Source organism: Ambystoma mexicanum, chromosome 7q (genome assembly GCF_040938575.1).
Source record: "Ambystoma mexicanum isolate Mex_15411 chromosome 7q, UKY_AmexF1_1, whole genome shotgun sequence".
In the NCBI taxonomy this organism is placed as follows: Eukaryota; Metazoa; Chordata; class Amphibia; order Caudata; family Ambystomatidae; genus Ambystoma; species Ambystoma mexicanum.
Window position 1 is genome coordinate 118,535,117 of NC_090941.1, and position 21,097 is coordinate 118,556,213.

A 21,097-nucleotide genomic window follows, 5' to 3' on the forward strand; every position below is an offset into this window, starting at 1 on the left:
ATGTGAGGGCTAAACACATTCACCAGATGGTAACCAAATTCCAGCATGCCCAGCGTCTACCGGCTTTTGACTTCTTAAGGTTGCTCGGCCTCATGACATCCTGCATTTTTCTGGTGACAGGAGCCCGCCTGAGAATGAGATCCCTTCAGTGGGCTCTCAGGACGCAATGGTCCCAATTATCAGGCAAGATATCGGATCACCTTCAGGTTCCGGTCAGGGTCGCACAGGATCTTCTGTGGTTCGTCTGCAAGGAGAATCTCATTAAGGGAGAACCTTTTTGGCAGCTGTGGCCGGAGAGAACTGTAGTGACAGACGCTTCCCTCACAGGGTGGGGAGCTCAGGCGAACAATCTGGCCATCAGCTGTCGTTGATCTCCATCAGAGTCCAAACTGCACATTAATCTTTTGGAGCTGAGAGAAATCAGGCTGGTACGGAAGGCTTTACTGCCATCTATACGGGGAAAGAATGTCCTGATAATGACAGACCATACGGTGGCTATCCATTACCTCAACAAAAGAAGTAGTGTAGGGTCGCTTCCACTGTGCAGAGAGGCGATGCAGCTCTGGTTCTGCGCAATCCAGGAAGGAATCTTCCTAGCGGTGGTACATCTAGCCGGAGAGGAGAACATGGCAGCGGACGCTATGAGCAGATAGAGCGTGGTCTCCCACGAGTGGGAGATAGCTCGGGAAGTCGAGAGATCTTCGCCCTTTGGGGAACCCCGCAGGAGGATCTGTTCACGACCGGTGGCAACCGGAAGTGCGAGAGGTACTGCTCAAGGGATTTTCCTCCGAGAGTAGCTCTAGGAGACGCGTTCATCGTGGATTGGTCATTCCCGCTTCTGTATGTGTTTCCTCCGATCTCCGTCATTCCTCAAATTCTAAGGAGGTTACGGAGGTTCGGGTCCCACATGATCCTCATTGCTCTGGATTGGGCCAGGAGAGCGTGGTACCCGAACCTTCTAGAAATTCTGTCCTCCAATGCGTCTTCCCCAAAGAGGATCTTCTCTCGCGAGAGGGAGGTTGAGTTCTCCATCCAGAGGTCAAGATTGTTAACCTTCACCCATGGTTTCTTAAAGGTTGAGATATAAGGATTGGGACCTTCTGGATGACGTGATGGAGGTGTTGCTTTCGTCCAGGCGTCCAGCAACAAAGTTCATGTACTGTTGCCGTAAGTTTTGTGATTGGTGCATAGGAAAGAAAGTTGATCCTTTTCAGTGTTCCATTCCGGTGGTTCTTTCTTTCTTTGTTACTTTTGCCCACAAGGGTCATTAGGTGGGAACCATAAAAGGTTACCTAGCAGCGCTATCTATCTTTAAGCGCTCGTCTGAGGAATGTTCTTATTTTAAGATTCCACTTATCACTCAGTTTCTAAAAGGGCTCACAAATGTGTTCCCGCCGACGCCTTTTCAGGTGCCTGTCTGGGATCTTAATCTGGTCTTAACATTTCTGATGAGTGCTCCATTTGAACCTTTGCACTCTTGTCCGTTGAGACTGTTAACATTTAAGACTGTTTTCTTAGTTGCAGTTACATCTGCTCGCAGAGTGAGCGAGTTGCAGTCACTTTCTTTTAAGCCACCCTTTACTTTATTCCACAAGGACAGGGTTGTATTGGGAGTACGTCCTTCCTTCCTACCTAAGGTAGTTTCCGAATTTCATTTGAGCCAGAAAGTGGTGCTACCTGCCTTCTATCCTCCTGATCCTAGTAAGGAAGAGGAGACTCCATAGGTTGAACCCTAGGAGAGCATTATGCTTTTTATCTTTCCAGAATGTCCATGGTCAGAGTGGACGACCAGCTCTTTGTGGGGTATACTGAACACAGATTGGGCCAGGCTGTTTCTAAACAGACCTTGTCTAGGTGGATCAGCCTCACTATTTCTGAATGCTACAGATTGGCTGGTGTTAGAGAGACTTCTCCTAAATGTGCTAATTCCCTCCACCTTAGAGACTCCCAGCAACTATGCTGGATTTTGAGCACTTGATTTTTTTCCTGGAGAGTGTGAGCCTTTTTTCCCACTCATGTATTTTGATGTGTGTTTTACTCTTGTGTTCTTTGATTATGGTGTTTTAAGACCAGTCCACAGGCATCATCTTTTCATGTGTGTTACACAGCACCCTCAGTGCAGTGACACAGGGAAGCCTTTCTAGGCTGTCCCGAGGCTTAAATACCTTCTCTGGGATAAACTACTGTTTCCCAGAGAATGTAAAGTTAATTTGACTTTACCTGTCTTTTTTAATTCCTAGACACAGCCCACACTATCTTACAATAGTGTGCTGGAGGTGTTACCTAGTACCCCCTATGTCTAGAAACTCATGTAGCAGTCAAATGCTACCCTTTCCTATTGAAATGGCTGCTGGCAGTGGTTTTACAACAAACTACCATGTTTTTTTCTGACCGCGAACACCGGTAGCTAAAATTTGAGGGAGCCATGTTTTTCAAGATGGCGCCTAAGCCCCCTTTGTTTAAGCAGGTCCGGTCTCCTTTTTTCCCCATTTCTTTTTGGAAAGGTCCTTCTAGAGTTTGTCTCCGAGCGCCAAACCAGGATTGGTCCCTTTGTTTTTGTGCCTTTGGCAGGCTTCAGGACTGAAGTTCGCCTCTGGCGCCTGAGTGTCTGGGGTGGGCAGGAAGTGAGGGAGGTGCCTGAATCTGCCGTGATTGGCTGTCTGACTGTCCGGCAAGGGCAGCCACCCTGATGGGTGAGTGGCAGCTAGGATTGGAATGAATGGAAGTAAACTGTTTAAAAGGCAAGTCTCTTGGACTGAAAGGCAGTCGACCACTGGAACGAAAGAACCGAAGACGTGCTGGAAGAGGACGGCTGCTGCAACTACTGGACCGTTGGTTTCACCGGTGGAGCCCTGCCGCAGATCCGAATCGCCAAGTTCACCTCGACAGAGCATCCCCTTCAAGGATGACTTCTTGCTTTGAGTGGTGGGACCAATCAACTCGTAAGTCACCTGGATGCCATTCTCGGAGCTGGTTAGGATTAACCAGGGACAAGGACACCAGCTTGTGTGCTTGAAGATCAGCAACCGGAATCGAAGTTTGCCAATTTGATAGCTTTGTGATCCGTCCCGTGCAGTGCAGGAGTCCCCCTACGTCCTCCCTCTTGTCACCACGACTGAGGCTCTGGAACAGCGAGATCTGCAGGAACTGCCAGGAACAGAAATCTTCAGCTGCATCTTTTCCTTCAATATAAGGTACTGTGAAAACTCGACCGAGAGAACTTACCTCTCACCGCGAAAGTTTGTGGAACTTTGGCAATTTGCAGGCCTAGTCAGATTTTGCCCCGACATGCAAACCATTCTTCCGTGAACTACTTCTAAGAACCGTGGCAAAACTTTTCCGTTTTAAATACCAGAACCGATTTTACTTATACAAGACACTAGCTCATTGACTTTGACCTACCTATTGCATTGAATCAACTCCTCTGGTGAACTCAAACTATTTGCACTGTTTTAAAGTAACTGTAATATTCCTTTTATCAACTTATGCCTTTTTGCTCCTACTTCAACGCTATTTTGCTCCGACTTCAAATGAGCTCAACTGCTTAGTAATCAGTATTGTAGTATAATTGTTGTGTGATATTGGTTGCCTCATTTAGTGAATGCTTTCTAAATGATTGTGTAATAAATTAATAATTGTTTTACAAAGAAACCGGGAGTATAAGTGTCCATCTGAATACTTGCTATTGTAGACCTTTGTGTAACACCCTTACAAGCACACATTCCCTCTTGAGATAAGCCTGGCTGCTCAGCTCGCTACCAAAAACAGTGTGGTATAGACTTCTACCAAAGGTTGGTTTTGCTTACACCTGTAGTCCTAGTTTTGTGTAGTGGTCCCAGAGGGTACTGCATACAAACTTTGCCTAACAGCTGGCAAGGACCCTCCTGAGGGCTTACGGGCTAATTCCACCAGGGGCATTGCTACATAGACAGCCCTGCAGAGGGGTGTCCCTGTTAAGAACATATGTGATGCTGCAACGTGGTCTTCCATCCACACGTTTGTTAAGCATTATTCCCTGGATACTTCCCATGCTCAGGATGTTGACTTTTTTAAGGCAGTGCTTTACTCTGCCATTTAATTGTTTATATCTCAATTCTTCTCCCTCCTCCACTGATTGATACTGCTTGGGGAGTCTGTCAAAGATGAGGAATACGTTGGCGGACACAATCCATTCGAAGAACAAGTTACTTACCAACTGGTAATGTTCTTTCAACTGGATGCTCCTCAAACGTATTCCTCATCACCCTCACAGCCTACCCCTCTCAAGAATTTCCCATGCTATTTTCATTCCAACAAGGCTAAGTGCAGTCACAACGGTATTGGGGGCATGTCTGCCGCACGTTGAGGGGGAAAAAAAATAACTGAGGCTACGGACGCCGTGTGCTATTTATAACATCCGATGACATCACCCTTGACGGAGGCCTTCGAAGCACATGGACCGGACACCATCGACGCAGGGCCTCTGCCGAAAAAACTTCCGAAGCAGCACAGCTGTGGAAATAACATGTCAAAGATGAGGAATATGTTGGAGGAACAGCCAGTCAAAAGAAAGTTACCAGTTGGTAAGTAACTTGTTCTTTTCCATCTGTTGCAATCTTATGGCTAGGTCGTACTATTAGGGTAGCGCCTAGCACATGTCTATCCAATGCCTACTCAAAAGCCAAAACTGTTGGCTTTGCTAGTCCTTGTTTAAGCTTGTCACCATCACCTAGTGCTGTAGCGCCAGGTGTTAAGTGTGAATGCCCTATGTAAGTGCACCAAGAGTGATGAATTGTTGCTTCACTTTGGAACAGTTCATTTCTGGTCCAGGAAATTGACTCTGTTCATATTTTCTGGCAGCCCGCACGTGCTACATTAAATCATTCAGCTATATTTGTGTTTTTTGGGGTCAACATCTCCAGAAGATGGCCTAAAGCACAGTGTATTTATGCTAGGATTGCCATTCTTTGACCTGTAGTAATGGGAGTGCCCTAACATCTACACTTGTTCTGTCATTGCACATGATTGTAGCACATTTAGGTGATGTAGGCCTTACAGATACTTTTCTCTCCTAGAAATGATGATGCTGAGGAATCTCAATACAGCAGTGTTGCGAGGAATGAAGAACCCAAAATACATGTTGGACTGCTGTAAGTAGAAACATATAGCACACCATGTTCATAATATTGGTTCCAAGCCTTTTTTTTAAAAAAAATATTCTTTTTATTTGCTAATTTACGAGAACAAATTTCAATTAATTATTCTTTTGCTGCAGCTTTTGACTATTGAAAATATGCATGTGCGTGCCATTACTTTAAGGGCCATTTTGTGCATAATGGAATTCACTTTTATAAAGATGTGTGTTCTAGCACTCTCTATAGATCGCACATCTCTGGGTATTTTGAGCAGGCCCTCTATGCATAGTCTGAATTTTCTTCTAGCTTTTGTAAATTAATTTTCACAGAGATTGATGGGTATACGAGTATACATTCTTAGGCCTCATGTTGGCTTAATAACAATAAGACATCACAGTTTATAATGCTTTGGGACATTTTAGAAACTATAGATCTCGTTTAATATGGGGAAGGGGAAGCAGTGGTATGTTCCCTAGCCTTCCCTATTTCCTAGATTCACATGCTTTGAATATTCTCAGTCGTCAAGCTGGGAATTCTTCATAATTTCATAGCATTCACATTACAGAGCCTATCTGCCTTTTTCAGTCATTTGCCCCGTTGCCCAAAAGAGTTCTAACTGCATGTTTTGCTGAAGTGAACGTGCGTGTTTTGCTTTAGTTTCATCTGCATGATCTACCCCACCCCCCTTTTAAATGAAAAGGAGTTACCAGGTAAGGCTTTCAATTTGTTTGTTTTTGTTAATTTAAATCTCCAAGACAGCCAACAAAATCACAGGCAGAGTAAGTCCCATGCATCTACTCCTAAGGACTGTTGCTGTGGATCCTGAGTTAATACAAATACAGTCCCGGCCTTTCACCCCCTGAAGTTCCAAGAGGTTGTGTGCCCTTACTCCACCATTAAGACAAGGAGTCCTTGAGTCACACCACCCATATTGTAGACCGGAACCTTGTTTTTCACCCAACACACCCAGGTATATTCTTTCCCCTGGATTGGCTTCACTGTCTGCCACTGTAAGCTTTGCTGACTCCCCTTACAACCACATACATTAAGACATAGGCAGAGGTGGGAAAGAGAGTGTTTGCAGTGGTTGCTGTGTAATGGGGATTGGTGAAGGAGTTGAGAAAATGGAGTGAAGGAAGGAAAAGTGGGTATAGCGAAGGTTAAGGGATCCGGGAGAATGACTGCACTAATGGAGCTGCGTTAGTGTAGTGGCATGGTGGCATGGGTCTGGCTGTGGGAGGGAGCACTTGTAGATTTCACTCTTGCATTACAAATGGTGTTGTGTAGAACAATGGCATCGTCTGTGCTGGCCAACTGCTAGGATATTTGTGGGGTGGAGAGGCAACCAGGGACATTTTTGGCAGGTTGTTGGGCTAGGGCCATTTAAAACTAGATAGCCCCTCGCAGGGGAGTGAAGATTGTCACATTCTGGATTGGGTCGAAGCAGAAGGTGTCGAAATAGGCCACTTGCCTAAAGCAGCATAATTCTTGCTGTGGTCCATAAGTGAAATGTAGGCAATGTGGAGGGATTGCATGGTTTAATGTTGCCTGTATTGTGGTCAAGCACAATTTCGAGCCCTCTAGGCTTGTTTATTTCCCCATAAACTTTACAGACCTTTCAACCTTCTTGAAAATGCAATACGGTACAGGAGAGTGCTACACTCATATTCAAACAAAATATTAACCAAGAATTCAGAAGCATTACAGTTGGACCGATGAATATCAGGATGTATATTTATTTTTCGTCTTGGCTCTCCCCCCTTCACAACTGTTTGGGAACGCCTGCATTTGCAGGCGGGCCGGTAAAGCTGGCTGCAAAAGATAGTTGTCTCTTTAAGAACTGTAGAAGGGGTGGGGCCTCCGTCACGCGTGGATTCCTCTGCGCGGCTGGCCCACACATTACCCCTACGTCACCAGCGTTCCACACCCAGTTCCTGTTTTTCCACCTTCTGGGCAGGTCAGAATTTTTGCTACGCTGCGACTTCCTCCTTTTCAGGGGGACTGTACTGTCGGGTGAGGTACTAGTTTCAGCACCGGCCTTCAGTACCCAGGGGAAGAGTGCCTCCTCAGTTCCGGGGTCTTCACGGAACATTCAGGGGGAAACCCTGGCCGTATTCACCTGAAAGTACCTCTGGGTGGGAAAGCACTAGTACCTCCTGGTGGGAAAGTGTTAGTACATCCAGGTGTGAAAGGGTCTGACAAGACCCACCTGTTACCGGAAGAGTTATTTACAGAAGACAAAATAACGACAGTACTGGCAAAACCCTCTATTGCCTCTGTAAGCCGAACAGGCAAGGGTTCATGCAAAGAGGCTTGCACCTCCGGGGTTGATTCGGTCCATTCCGATTCCCCTGTACCGGATAATGGAAAGTTGCCTTCCGCATGTAAAACCTCTGGTACTTCAGTACCAAAAGACAACATTTTACCCTTTAGTACTGCAGTTGAGCTTTGATGCACCTCAGTACTGAGGAAAACACAAGTCCTCTCACAAGAGGCAAAGGCACTCTCATTTGAGATCTAGTCCGGTACTGAATTCTCCAAAAAAAGCTCAAACGGAAGAAATCTCCCATGGCGTTTGTCTCGAACTCGGTATCGGAGAGTCAGAAGGATAATTCTACTCTTAATTTCTGACTTGGAAGACTTTGATGCTGCCAAACTTACCAGAACAATTATTCAGCACTCCTTTGAGGGTTCAGTCATCTCACATTTTGCCACTATTTTCTCCTCAGTCTGAGGACAATTTGTGTCTACCTTCTCAGGTACCAGCACAACCTGGACCACACCTGGTTCTATCCAATATCCAGGTGCCTATACCTGTGATTTTTAATATCTATAATCCTAACCAACCGTCTAACAGTGCAGACTCTTCTACTTCTACTTCTCCTTTCAGACTAGGAGACCCTCAACCTAGCCCTTCCCAAATGGCAAACAACATCACCAATACTGTTATGGCTCAACGCCTTAAAGACAAAATGTCACCTATTTTACCTCAAGGATCGGTACACATCGTTCCTGCTCCTGAGCCAATCACGGCATCAGTTGACAGCGAGGACTCTGCTATGCCACCCAAGAAACAGAAAATGTCCAATAACTCTGACTCAGATTCAGAGGATGACACCACTCAGTCACCATCTAAGATGTTTCATGACATCGTGACTAAAGCCATGCAGGCACTAGAAATCCTTCCTAAAGATAAGCCTGAAATGGCTGGTGTTTTTAGAAATGTGCCATCTCAGCAGTCAAAAGTCCCACTTCCCATGGAATTGTCTGTTTTAGAACAAGCTCTAGCTCACCAAGATATCCAATCTTCCCCTTCCATTTGATGGCAAAACACTGTTCGACCCATCCACAGATGAGGTCCTTCAGAAATGGAAGGCCAGTGTCACGGCCGCTAAAACCCTTAGGTGAAACAGCGATATCACACACTTTAAAACATTCAAACCACGCCCTTGGTTCTGCCACGCCTGCTAAGTCTTATTACTCATCTAAAGAGCAGATAGAGACCCAAGTCTAAGTTGGGACCTTCCCCTTCCTCAAATTCTGCTCAAGCGCAAACTTAAGTATATTTGACTTCCTTCCTTGCATGTACATACCTTCCGCTCCTACTATCAAGGAGCATATATCCCCGGTAGCAGGAAGGCTTTCCAACTTCCTTGCCTTTTGGAAAACCATTACTCAAGTGGAATGGGTTCTGCATATTATTCTGCATGGTTACCGCCTTGCCCTGCCGGCTGTTCCTTCCTCTCCTCCAAAAATCCTCCCCGGAGCTCCTGTAAGAGATCCAAAATCTCCTGTCCTTGGGAGTGATAGTTGGTTCCTCAAGTGGAAGTAGTTTAGGGATTTTCCTCCTGTTACTTTCTGATCCCAAAGAAATCGGGCGGGATCTGGCGAATTCTGGACCTTTCAGAACTCAACCAATTTCTGTCAGTGGAAACCTTCTACATGGTGACCACAGTGCTCAGATTCTGGCTTCTCTTCATCCAAACGATTGAATGGCATCTGTAGATCTACAGGATGCTTATTTTGCATCCCCTTCTACAAAGATCACTGTCTGTTCCTGAGGTTCACCATAGTACGGTCGCATTACCAGTTCACATGTCTTCCCTTTGGGCTAAACTCTGCTCCTAGGGGTTTCACACAAGTTCTGGGGTCAGTGGCAGCATACCTGCCGGTTAAGGACAGTTCTTCTATTCCCTTACCTAGACTGGCTTCTCAAGGCCCAGTCTACACAGGAATTTCTTCAGAAGATGCAATTAACATGCCACACTATTTTCAACCTGGGGTTTTCCACAAATGTGACACAATCCCAGCTCAATCCTTTGCAAAGGATCCAATTTCTAGGAGCAGTTTAAGAAACTACTCTAAACATAGCCTTTCCACCCCTGGAAAGGGTGGAAGCTATTCAACAAGCCATTGTAAAGTTCAATACCCACCAGATTCTGACAGCTTGGTGGTTTCAAAGGCTCTTTGGACTTATGGCCTTTTGCATAAACCTAGTTCCCTTTGCAAGGCTCCATATGAGAAAAGTCCAGTGGCATCTGGAACCAGCTGTTGCATTCCCAGGAAATAATTCAAATTCCAAAACAAGTTCAGGACTCACTACTCTGGTGGAACTCCCCAGAGAGCCTGTTAATCGGGTTTCCTTTTCAGCCTCCTCCTCACCAAATAGTTATAACAGACTCTTTGGAGTACGGTTGGGGAGCCCATTGTTTAAGTGTAACAGCTCACGGTCTTTGGTCTTCTCAGGAAAAGAAGGACCACATAAATGTCCTGGAACGAAGAGCCATATTTCTCTCTCTAAAATCATTTCTTCCCTCACTTCAAAGAAAGGTGGTGGAAATTCTAACTGACAATACCACTGCAGTGTTTTATATCAACAAGCAGGGGGGTACTCGTTCCCTCCCCCTGTGTCTCCCAGCAGAGAAGATTTGTTATTGGGCCATTCAGAATCACATTTTCTTGCTGGCATCCCATCTGGAGGGAAAGAAAAACGTCCTAACAGACAAACTAAGCAGGCTACAGTCTGCAACGCACGAGTGGGAGCTGAAACCATCAGTAGCAAACAGGATATTTCAGAAGTGGAGCCATCCATCAGTAGCCCTCTTTGCCAACCAGCACAGCTCTCTATGTCCTCAGTTAGCATCAAGGCAAGGTCAGGGTCTTCAATCCCTGGGAGATGCTCTAAATCTGGATTGGTCGAACCTAACACTTTATGCGTTTCCACCTCTCCCATTGATGGACAAAACATTACTCAAATTCAAAATGTCACAGAATCTGACAATGATTCTAATAGCCCCGTTCTTGCCTCAACAGATTTGGTTTCCAGACCTCCTGGAGTTTGCAGGGGCTTCCCAATTAGATATCCCATTGAGTGTTTTTTTCACTCGACAGAAAGGGTAGGTCCTTCACCTCTTCCCTCAATTGCTGAACTTGCATTTTCCCACTTACATTTTTCTGGGAAAAATATATCCATCATGTCAGCTTCTAGGAAAGCTTCTACTAAGAAACAATATCATAGTAAATGGTTACGGTTCTATCATTGGACCTTGTGCCAAAACTTTAATCCTCTAAAGGCTTCTATTAATGAGGTCATGTCCTTCAGGTCTTATCTAGTTTCCACTGATGTCAAAGTAGACCTGTGAAAACACTACTTATCCGCTATTGGTGCTTACCTAAATAGAGAATATAACGAAGCCATTAAAAAGCACTTCAAGGGCCTTTCTACCCTTACATCCCCCTATTCGTGAACCTCCCCCCTCACTGGGATCTCAACATGGTCTTATCCCTAATGCAAAAAAAAATCGAGCCTATGGCCTCAAGTGAATTAGAATTTCTAACTTGGAAAACAACATTTTTAGTAGCCATTACTTCGGCTAGAAGGATTGGAGAGCTGCAGGCTCTCTCCTCAAAGGAACCATACATCACTATATAAAAACAAAGTTGTCCTCCGCACGGTCCCCTCCTTTCTACTTAAGGTGGTTTGCGACTTTCATTTAAACCAGGAAATATGTCTTCCTGTTTTTCTGCTTAGACTGCATGCTTCTGTGGCCGAAGAGACATTACATAACCTAGATGTTGTAAGAACTTTAAAATGTATCAAGAAAGGACCAAACCATTTAGAAAAGCAGACCAGCTCTTCATTACTTACGGGGTCCTTCTCCTGGAAATAAAGCAGCTAAAGCTTCTATCGCTAGATGGGTTTTCTCCTGTATCTCCAAGGCTTGCGAAATGAAAGGGCTTGCGATTCCGCAGGGACTTCGAGCTCATTCACTAGAGCCGAGGCAGCATCTGTAGCCTTTATCAGGCCTGTTCCCATTTTAGACATCAGTAAAGCGGCTACATGGACTACCCCGCTTGCCTTTTGCAAGCACTATGCTATGGATACATCTTCTAGAAATTATGAAAAATTCGGCAAAGAGGTGCTCCGCAACTTGTTTGCCGGAATCCCCAAAATGCAGTCTCCTCCACCCTTTCTTATTCTAAGGCTTTTTAGTCTGGTCCCAACCCGTTGGGAAGGAGGGAGAGCCAGGACGAAAGACATTTAAAATTACCTTCATGGTGATTCAGGTTCTCTTAGTCCAGGCTCTCCCTCCTTCACAACACCCACCCAGCCATCACCTACGGTAAGCATATACTTAAATTCTCCATTGGCGGAACCACAGGTACTGGGTGTGGAACATTGGTGACGTAGGGTGATGTAGGTGTAAGGTGTGGGCCCAACGCACGGAGGGACGCACGCGTGATTTAGGCACCACCCCTTCTAAAGATCTTAGAGACAGCTATCTTTTGCCAGTCAGCTTTTCTGGCCCGCCTGCGGATCCACGCGATCCCAACCAGTTGTGGAGGAGGGAGAGCCTGGACTAAGAGAACCTGAATCACCATGAAGGTAATTTTTCATATTTCTGGGTTTTATCTACTTGGGCAGTGTTGCTCTTTCATTTGCTTATTCAGGTGCTAATTGATGTAAGGCCTTATGGGATGCCTCATCTTTTAAAGTTTGTATTTTATTGTTCAATGCACAGACCTAGCTCGAGAGCAGCATAGCACTGTATATGATGTGGGTAGCCGGCATTTGGGCTGACATCTTTTAACAGTAGCGCACAGTACTGTGAGGTCCATGCGTCGGTATGTGCACCCATTTGAATTAATCCTTGGTCAGGTGTTGAAAGAGCCATGTTTTGAGAGATTTGCGAAATTGGAGAATTGTGGGGGCATTCCTAGCCAACACCGTGATAGAGTTCCAGAGAGTGGGTGAATGACAAGAGAAGGATTGTTTGCGGGTCCTCTCTCTGCGGACGAGTTGTGATTCAAGCCGGTTGGTCGATTTGCTGCACGAGGAGGCTGTGCCACCAGATACGTGGAGCTTTGCCACCAAGTCCGCTGTTGTGCTACTCGTTACTATTTTGGAGATGATACATGCAGTCTTGACCCCTAACCCCCAGGACAGTAAATCAGTTGTTTGACTGTAAAATCAATGTACAAGTAACTCATTGTACTCTGTAGGGGTCACCACAGATAACTGATTGCTTTCAACTAGCTCCTCCTCTGAGGGGCATGTCATTCGCGTATCTCTTGAGATTTGATCTGCTGTGCGACTACTCTGTTTAACTTAGAAGCAGTGTTTGCTTTTTCACTATCCCCAATTTATGAATTTTGGACTTGTATAGCAGTTTCTAGAATTTGTCAACTGGAGGACAATGTTTTGAACTCAATAAGATTTCCTTCCTGACGATTTCTTTTGACTTCTCGTGTGTTTGAACATGGTCTAATGCCAGCGAGTGCATGCTCTGAAAGGAATATCCGCAAATATGAGCTGCATAATTCTCTCACTTATTGCAGTAACTCCTTGGATCACATGCACACACTAGAGCAGTCTGTCCTCACTGGTCTTGTATATGAATGGAATCATACGGGAGAGGATCTTCAGTCAGAACATATCTCCCTCTGATGCATCCTATTCAAACTTGTTATTCTTCCCATTACTAGAATTAATAACATGCACATTTTCATTTTGAAGTTTTGGCATTTTAGAGCTGGAATTCCAGTTCTAAATTCCAGGTGGTGGTACAGTATTGCTCTGCCTGTGGCACTCTGCTACTCACGCAGTTCTGCCACCAGAAAGGCACTTTAAATTTGCTATACACAGCCGGTTGCTGTAATTCCCACAATTGGTAATTACTAGTGACAAAAACACCACCGGCGGAACACATTTTTCAGCATTTTCTGCAACGCTGTGAATTCGGCAGATAGTACAACGGCTCGTGGTGGTGGTGGACTTGGACCTTGCAAAAATGAAAACAAAATCCCCATTATGTGTTTTGTGGCACAACATCCCAAGGAGACGTCAGAGCGGGAGGGACTGTTAAGGTTCTACCACCAGCACGGGTACCAACACTGCTTCAGCTTCCGGCTGCCAGGCCAAGGGGTCACTAGATCCTACCGGGGATGTTGCTGAGGGACTGCAAGGTTCTTTGACCGGGTGTCCACCCGAGGGGCAATGCCCTACTACCTGACAAATGTCTGAGGGGGCGCTTGTACGCAGCACTACCGGCAGCACAGCCGAGCGCACAACGGCCACCAGGCCTCATCCTGACGTGCAGGGTAGTCCTCCAGCTCCACTGCCAAGAGTCCTGGAGGAGGCCGGGCCCAGCGCGGCAAGCCCTCCGGTGCAGGCACGTGGCATGCAACCCGACAAGATAGCAGTCGCGCCATACAAAATGGCTGCACGTCCGATACTGCCCCCTGGTGCGGAACAGGTGGGAGAACGAGTTTCAAGGTAGGACTGGTCTTCACCAGGTACGTGGCCTGCTGTATATCCTTCAGCGTCGCAGGGCAGATAAACCCCGCAGGCAACAATGCAGAGTGCGCCCAGACCGTAGCAACCTCAGGGCCCTACTCGTATGCCACCTAGCACCCCACCGGCCTGTGAGGACAGAGGGTTAGAGAAATTCCCCACGATTATGAGATTCCCCCCAGATGGGCAACATCCTTCGGGATGTGATCAGGGACATTTACCTCCTTTCCTGCCCCCTGTGCCCTTAGTCATTCCTCCTATGGCTCCACCACCTCAGGTACCCACGCAGCCTCTGATGCCCCCGCCGTCCGCCTGTGGTTCCGGCTCCTTTGCCTCCTGCTCCACAGGCGGTTCCATACCAGCCTACACAGCAGCCTCTGGTCCCAGTCGCCACACCTCAACCTGCGGCGCCCAGTACTTTTCCACCTGTCCCGGACCAACCGGATACCCTGGTGGACACAGATGAGGAGGACGACCCTGACATGCTATCTTCAGCCTGGCTTTCCATGATCGACTTGCAGGTCTAGCCGAATACTTGAAGCTTCCACAACCTGAGGTTTAACAACCTGAGGCGGGGGTTCTGGCCGAGGTCCTCACTCTACGCCCTGGGGCTAGAACGGCGATCCCGACGCAGGAGGATGTTTTCGCTTTGGCAAAGAAGGGATGGCTTAAACCACACTCGAATCAGCCCACGACGCCAAGTACAGGCAATTGGAGAGGGATACACTCTTGCTTTCGGCACACCCTCAATTGCACTCTTCAGTGATTGCTGCGCCCTCCATCTACTCTAAGCCTCAGTCTTCCTCGGCCACCTCGCCATCGGCCCTGCTAGACGAGGAGGAGAAGATCTTGGAGATGTATGGAAAGGTCTACTCCAATGCCTCGGTGCACCTTAGTCCGTCTAACGCGGATGCCATGCGCTCTGCCGTTATCCAGAGGCTTTGGCGGGAAATGGCCGACTTCCTTCCGGAACAGTCAGGCGCGCTTCAAGTCGGTGCTGGCAGAGGCAAAATTGGTGGCTCAAGACATCGAGTCCACAGTGGCGCATATAGACACCTCAGGCCGTGCCATCTGCATCGCCACGGACATGAGAGGGAATGCCTGATTATGGACTACTAAATTTAACCCGGATGTCCAGGAGCGCATATTGGACCTTCCATTCGAGGGTAGCAACCTCTTCCATTCCACCACTGATGAGGAACTTGATGAGAACAGTTCCCAGACTGCGAAAATCCTTATCTATCCTCATGAAGTCCATGCCCAAGACGTACAGCCAGACGCACCAGCGATCCGACAAGGGGCGCGCATCTTTGGCAGGTTCTGGGGCTCCCAGGAAGGAAGGGCCAGGCAGCAGGACCGATCTGAGTCAGCACCCCTGCAAACAACTCAAGGCTGGCAATAAGAGATTCTTTCAGTCCCCCTCTTCAGCCCCAGCCTCAGAGTGAAAGAAGGCATGACATTCCCCTCAGGGTCAACTTGTCTTCGGTGGGGGGCAGGCTTGCTCTTCACACACAGTATTGGCGCGCAAGATTTGCGAACCCCTGGATTCTATCCGTAGTGTCCACGGATAGAATCCAGTTACTCCCTCTCCTCCACTTCAGATTGGAACAACAGCTCTGTTGGCGGAAATTCGATTGCTCGTAGAGAGCCAGGCAGTGGAAGAAGTCCCAGCCTCCCACTAGGGCATGGGCTTCTACTCCAGGATTTTTGCCATACACAAGAAGAACCAGGCTGGCCTGAGAGTTGTTTTGGACATTTCCACCCTGAACCTTTCCCCTCCCTCTTCAAAAGTTCAAGTTGGTTACGCCAGCGCTTATTGCGGAGACACTGTGCAGGGGATACTGGATGTGCTCCCTGGATCTGAAGGACGCGTACCTACACGTCCCGATTTGGCAGGCTCATCGGTCCTTCCTGAGGTTCAGGATCATGGGATTCCATTTACAATACAAGGTTCTACACTTTGGCCTCAATTCAGCCCCCAGGGTCTTTACCAGGCTGATGAATGCAGTGGCAGCCCTTCTCAGGGCCCAGGGACACCATGTTTACCCATACCTGGTCGACTGGCTCGTCACGGTGAGATCCCTGGAGGCGGTCCATCACACCTCCTCCGCCCTCTCGAATACACTACACAAATTGGGATTTTCCATCAATCTCAAGAAGTCACAGCTGCAGCCGATGCAGAGTCTGGCTTTCTTGGGCCTCATCTGGGACACAAGCTCCGACTTTTTTCCCTGGGAGGACAAGATCACAGCCATCAAGAGGGCCACAGGTCATTTTCTCAACAGAGCGGTGACCTCAGCATGGTGGTACCAGCACTCTTGGGTATCATGGCAGCATTTTTACTGAGAAGATTGCAGCTGTATTTCGCAGCCTCATGGAGTCGGGAGCGCGTTTCCAAGCAGAGCTTGTCAGCATTCCTTCCTTTTTCTATGGTGGAGCACGAACTGCAACTTGTGGATAGGATAGGCAGGTCCTTCCGGCAATCAGCACCACAGTTTACCATCACCACGGATTCCTCCGTGGAGGGCTGACGGGCTACCCTGGACACCCACAGCGTTCAATGCGTCTGGTCCCCTCAGGAACATGAGGCCCATATAAATTGGCTAGAGCTGAAGGCTGTCTGGCTCGCTCTCAAAGCCTTCCTGGCGCTTATCAGTGGCAAGATGATCCTCATTCAAACGGACAATTCTAACTGCATGTATTATATCAACAAGCATGGTGGCACCAGCTCTCCTCCCCTATGTAGCCTGGCAATCAGCATTTGGGAGTGGGCTCTGGAGAACAACATTCACTTGAGCGCAATCCACCTCCCCGGGGAGTCCAACCTGGAGGTGGACAGACCCATCAGATTGGGTGCCGACAATTACGAATGACAATTGAACAGGAAGTGCCCTCAGTTCGCGTCCTGGCAGGGACAGGGTCTAGACTCCCTGGGCGACCACTTAAGTACAGTGGAACAGCATGAACACACATGCATTTCCTCCCACTCCCAAGCTTCACAGGGTGATCTGCAAGATAAGGGAGTCCCGTCACCTCAGCATCATTCTGATGGTTCAGTGGTGGCCTGCAAGACCATGGTTCTTGGAGCTGCTCAGCCTCTTGGTCTAGCCTCTGATTCACCTTCCATTGCGCCCCGCGCATCTTCTATCACAGTAGGGAGGCAGGGTCATCCACCCAGCCCAGCAGAAGTTAGCCCTCACAGCTTGGTTCCTGAGCAGGTCACACTAAAGCATCTGCGTCTTTCGCAGGCTAACCTAGACATACAGGGTGCTAGGAGCAATGCTACTAGGAGCCAGTACAAGAGCAAATGGACTAGGTTTTGGCCACTGGGCGGAGTCAAAGGAAGTTGATCCTCTTACTTGCATGTTGGACGATGTGCTATCCTTCTCTGCACACCTCACACGATCAGGGGTGCAAATAGACACATGCTGCACCTATCTGGCGGCCATAGGAGCCTACCAGAACACAGAGGAGAATGTTTTCTCATCCTCCAATCGGTGGTTAAGACATCTGGTGGGCCTCACCAGGCTCCACCCCCCTATCAAGAAGCCACACCCGGTGTGGGACCTCAACGTAATGTTGGGCGCCCTGGCGCACAAATCTTTTGAGCCAATGGCATCCGCGAACATCAGGCTAGTCACCATTTAGACAGCCCAAAATCCAAGCACTGGTGGCTTCAGAACCTTACACTACCTTTCATAGAGACAAGGTGCTCCTGAGAATGCATCCCGCATTCTTACCTAAAGTAGTCTCTTCGTTCCACCTAAATGAGGAAGTAGTGTTACCTACTTTCTTCGTGGACTCGAAGGACGATGCTCAGAGGGTCTTACACTGTCTAGATGTCAGGTGCGCTCTGAAACTCTATCTGGACAGGACCAAGAGCTTATGCAAATCTGAGGCTCTTTGTCACCTTCGGGGGGGTCAAGGGCAGGATATCAGACCTCTAAGGCCTGCATAGCAAGGTGGATGTTTTCGGCCATCATGGAGGCCTAAGACGGGCAGCACAAGCCGCTTCCGGTGAACATGCATGCCCACGCTGTGAGAGCCAATGCCACCGCAGTCGCGTTCCAGAGGCACGTCTCGTGGTAGGTAATCAGCAGGGCGGCCACGTGGGCCACGCCTTCGGCCTTCTGCAAGCACTACTGCTTGGATGCCAGCTCCAGGTTTGACGCAGCATTTGGTCAGGCAGTTTTAAGGAACTTGTTTTTTTAGGGGAGTCACCTCTCCACCCTGGGGCTACAATCAGTTGTAATCAGGCATAAAGTATGGAGGAAAGGGGACGGGATGTAGGAGTAATTATAAATTACTCACCTTAGTGACTAACGTACTCCTAGTCCATAGTCCCCTTTCCTCCATACGTCCCACCATCCTCCCGCCTAATAAAACTGGTGTAATTAGGCAATGGTAATATTGTCGACGCATCAATGGGAACAGAAGAGTGGCACCGGTGGATGGAGTCAGGGGAACGTTCGGTCCCAGGCCGCGCCCAGCGCGCTGCTAAATTTAAGGGGAAGATGATTTTTTCTGGTGAAAAAGGTTCCGTCTCCCATCCATAGCGAGGGACGCCCATACAGTATGGAGGAACGGGGTCTATGGTCTATGGTCTATGGACTATGGACTAGGAGTATGTTATTCACTACAGTGAGTAACTTATTATTTCCCATATAAACCACTATCGACCATCCCAATAGTATTTAGGTGATAATGTGCAATGTGTCCACCTGAGAATGGAAATCATTTTGGCAGTAGTTACCTGTCAACAGGAGCGAGGTCAAAGGTATTGGCAGAAATAGCAAAATTATTTGTGGCGTTTAGTTCAGGAGATTGTTCTGCATTCACAGAATCTTTCATGGGTGAGTAATGAGGGCGTGGGCTGGTGTTTGCAGTTTGTGACATACTTCCGCAACGGGATTTAAAAGGGGAGTTGTTGCGAAACATTCAGGCTTTCTAGTGTCCCTTCAAGGTAGACTTGTTTGCTAATAGACTCAATGCTCAAGTTGATTTTTGTTTTTTTAATTTGGAGACCAGATCCAATGCCACAGGGAGTAGATGCTTTCATGCAGAATTAGGAAGGCATGGTGAAGTAAGGGTTTTGGCCATTTCGTATCTTAGGTGTTTAAGGAAAATACTGATGGTGGGTGGCACGTTGGTTTTGATAACCCCATTGCTAGGGAGAATTTTCATTTTGGTGTTAAATTCCTCCCTCCTTAGAGACCCCCAGCTCTTTTGCTAAACTTTAAGACTTGTTAATTTTAACCTTGGTGTGATTGAGCCCTTTTTCTCTCACCCAGGTGTTTTGGTATGATTTGAACTATTTCTTTTGGTTTTGGAGTCTGACAAACTCCATAGGCATAATCTTTTTACATTGTGTCACACAGCACCTTCATTGCAGTGGCAAAGGGAAGTCTTCCAGATTTCCCCAAGGTTTAAATACCTTCTGTTGGTTAAACTACTGTTTCCAAGAGCAGTGAAGTGAAATGAACTTTACTTGCATTTCTAACTTTCTAGACCAAGCACACACTGTTACAATAGGGTGCTGGAGGGGTTACTTAGTTTGTCTAGTTTCTCATGTAACATTTGTATGTTACCCTTTCTACAATTAATGGCTGGTGGCAGTGGTTTACTTTTTCCTACCATTGTTTGTTTCTACCGCGGGCTGCAATTGCAGCTGCAATAAAGCACCCATGAGTGCCCATTTTGTCAAAATGGCCCTGGTCTTCTTTTTTCACCATTTCTTGTTGGAAAGCTCCTTCTTGAGATTTACTCAGCGCGCCAAACCGCGTTTGGTTCCTTTGTTCGTTTCGTCTTTGGCAGGATTCACCAGTGAAGCCTCCCTCTGGCTCCAGCATGTCTTGCAGGGCAGGAATGGAGGGAGGTTGCCCAAAACTAACTGTGCTTAATCCCCTTGGTTACAGGAATGCACCCAAAGGTGATTGGCCTGGGAGGACATCAACCCTGCTCTGAGAGTGACAGCTAGGCTGCGGATGAATGGGAGAAACCTGCATAAAAGGCAAGGTCTTTTGCTTGGAAGGCAGAGTCGACCACTAGACAAAGGAATCCGAAGAAGAACTTGGAAGAGATGCCTGCTGCAACTCCTGGACCGTTGGTTTGCCTGTTGAAACCCTGCTGGAGTGCCAAAGCTCTGAATTTGCCAAGACTAGAGAAGCCCTGCAAAGCTGGCTGTAATTCCATTGCTGCTGCAGGACCAATTGCCAGGGAGAGGGACACCAGAATTGAGTGTCATCTTTAAGTTGAAACCGAGCTCCAGGAAGATCCTCCAGACGCTCATGAAGCAGGACTGACCGAGCCTGAGCCACCTCAGAGTGCTGGACCCCAGATGCGAGGAAAAACTATAAGGTATCCGAGAACCGCTGTGGTGCTATTTGCGAGAAGGCTGACACTGCAAAGTGCTGCTGATCTCAAGTTTGCCCATTCCTGCCACCGACCTTCAAACCATAGTGCAGGAGTCCCCAGACGTCCTCCCTCTTGTCCCCATGACTGAGGCCCAGGAACAACAGGATCTGCCATAATACAACTTGAACAGAAGCCAGCTGGAACCAATTTCTTCAGACCTAAGGTACTGTAAACTAAGGGGTACTTACCTCTTGTTGTGTAGCCTTTCTAGCTCTCAGTTGAGACTTGCATTGGTTGCCATTGCTGAGTTGCTTGCAGCTTTGCCCCTCACAAGCCTCCCAGCTTGTGGCCCTACAGTGATTTCATTTTCTACAAAGATGTCTAAAACATTGTGCAATACTTTTTGCTTACCTTCAAGAAGTGCTTCAGGTCCCCTAGACTTTTGCTCAATTGTCTTTGGTTGTCCTGGCTCCCTGAAAGCCTCTTTCAACCTTTGACTTTGTGCTTTACCTATCCCTCCAAAAAGTCACACATTCTATAACTTGTGTAGCTGGGAAAGGGTTAATTTACTTTGTATTGGGGGGTTCAAAAGTACTTACTTAAGAATATTTGTTAACTGTTTTATTCCCTAAACCTTTTCCTTTTGACACCAAACTCAGTATTTCTCTAAATGTAACAGTGATATATTAATGTCCACAGTGCCCTAGTTATTAAAGTCACCTCAGGGAGTAGGAAGGATCTGTGTGCCATCACAAACGGGTATCTACTGATTTATTGAAACTGAGTATTTGTGAAGTATAGTTTAAAGTTTTACATATTTGCTCTCTTCTAAGGA

At 47.3% G+C, this 21,097-nt stretch overlaps 1 protein-coding gene across 1 annotated transcript in view; it reads left to right on the forward strand.

Moving 5' to 3' along the window:
• Positions 1 to 21,097, forward strand: part of WWC3 (WWC family member 3) — a gene marked incomplete at its 5' end in the record, with an annotated part of 1,141,234 nt that overhangs the window by 922,684 nt on the left and 197,453 nt on the right. Inside the window, one exon of the mRNA XM_069639076.1 lies at positions 5,055 to 5,129. Within this exon, the coding sequence (XP_069495177.1) occupies positions 5,055 to 5,129 (75 nt within the window). The remainder of the gene's footprint in view (positions 1 to 5,054; positions 5,130 to 21,097) is intronic.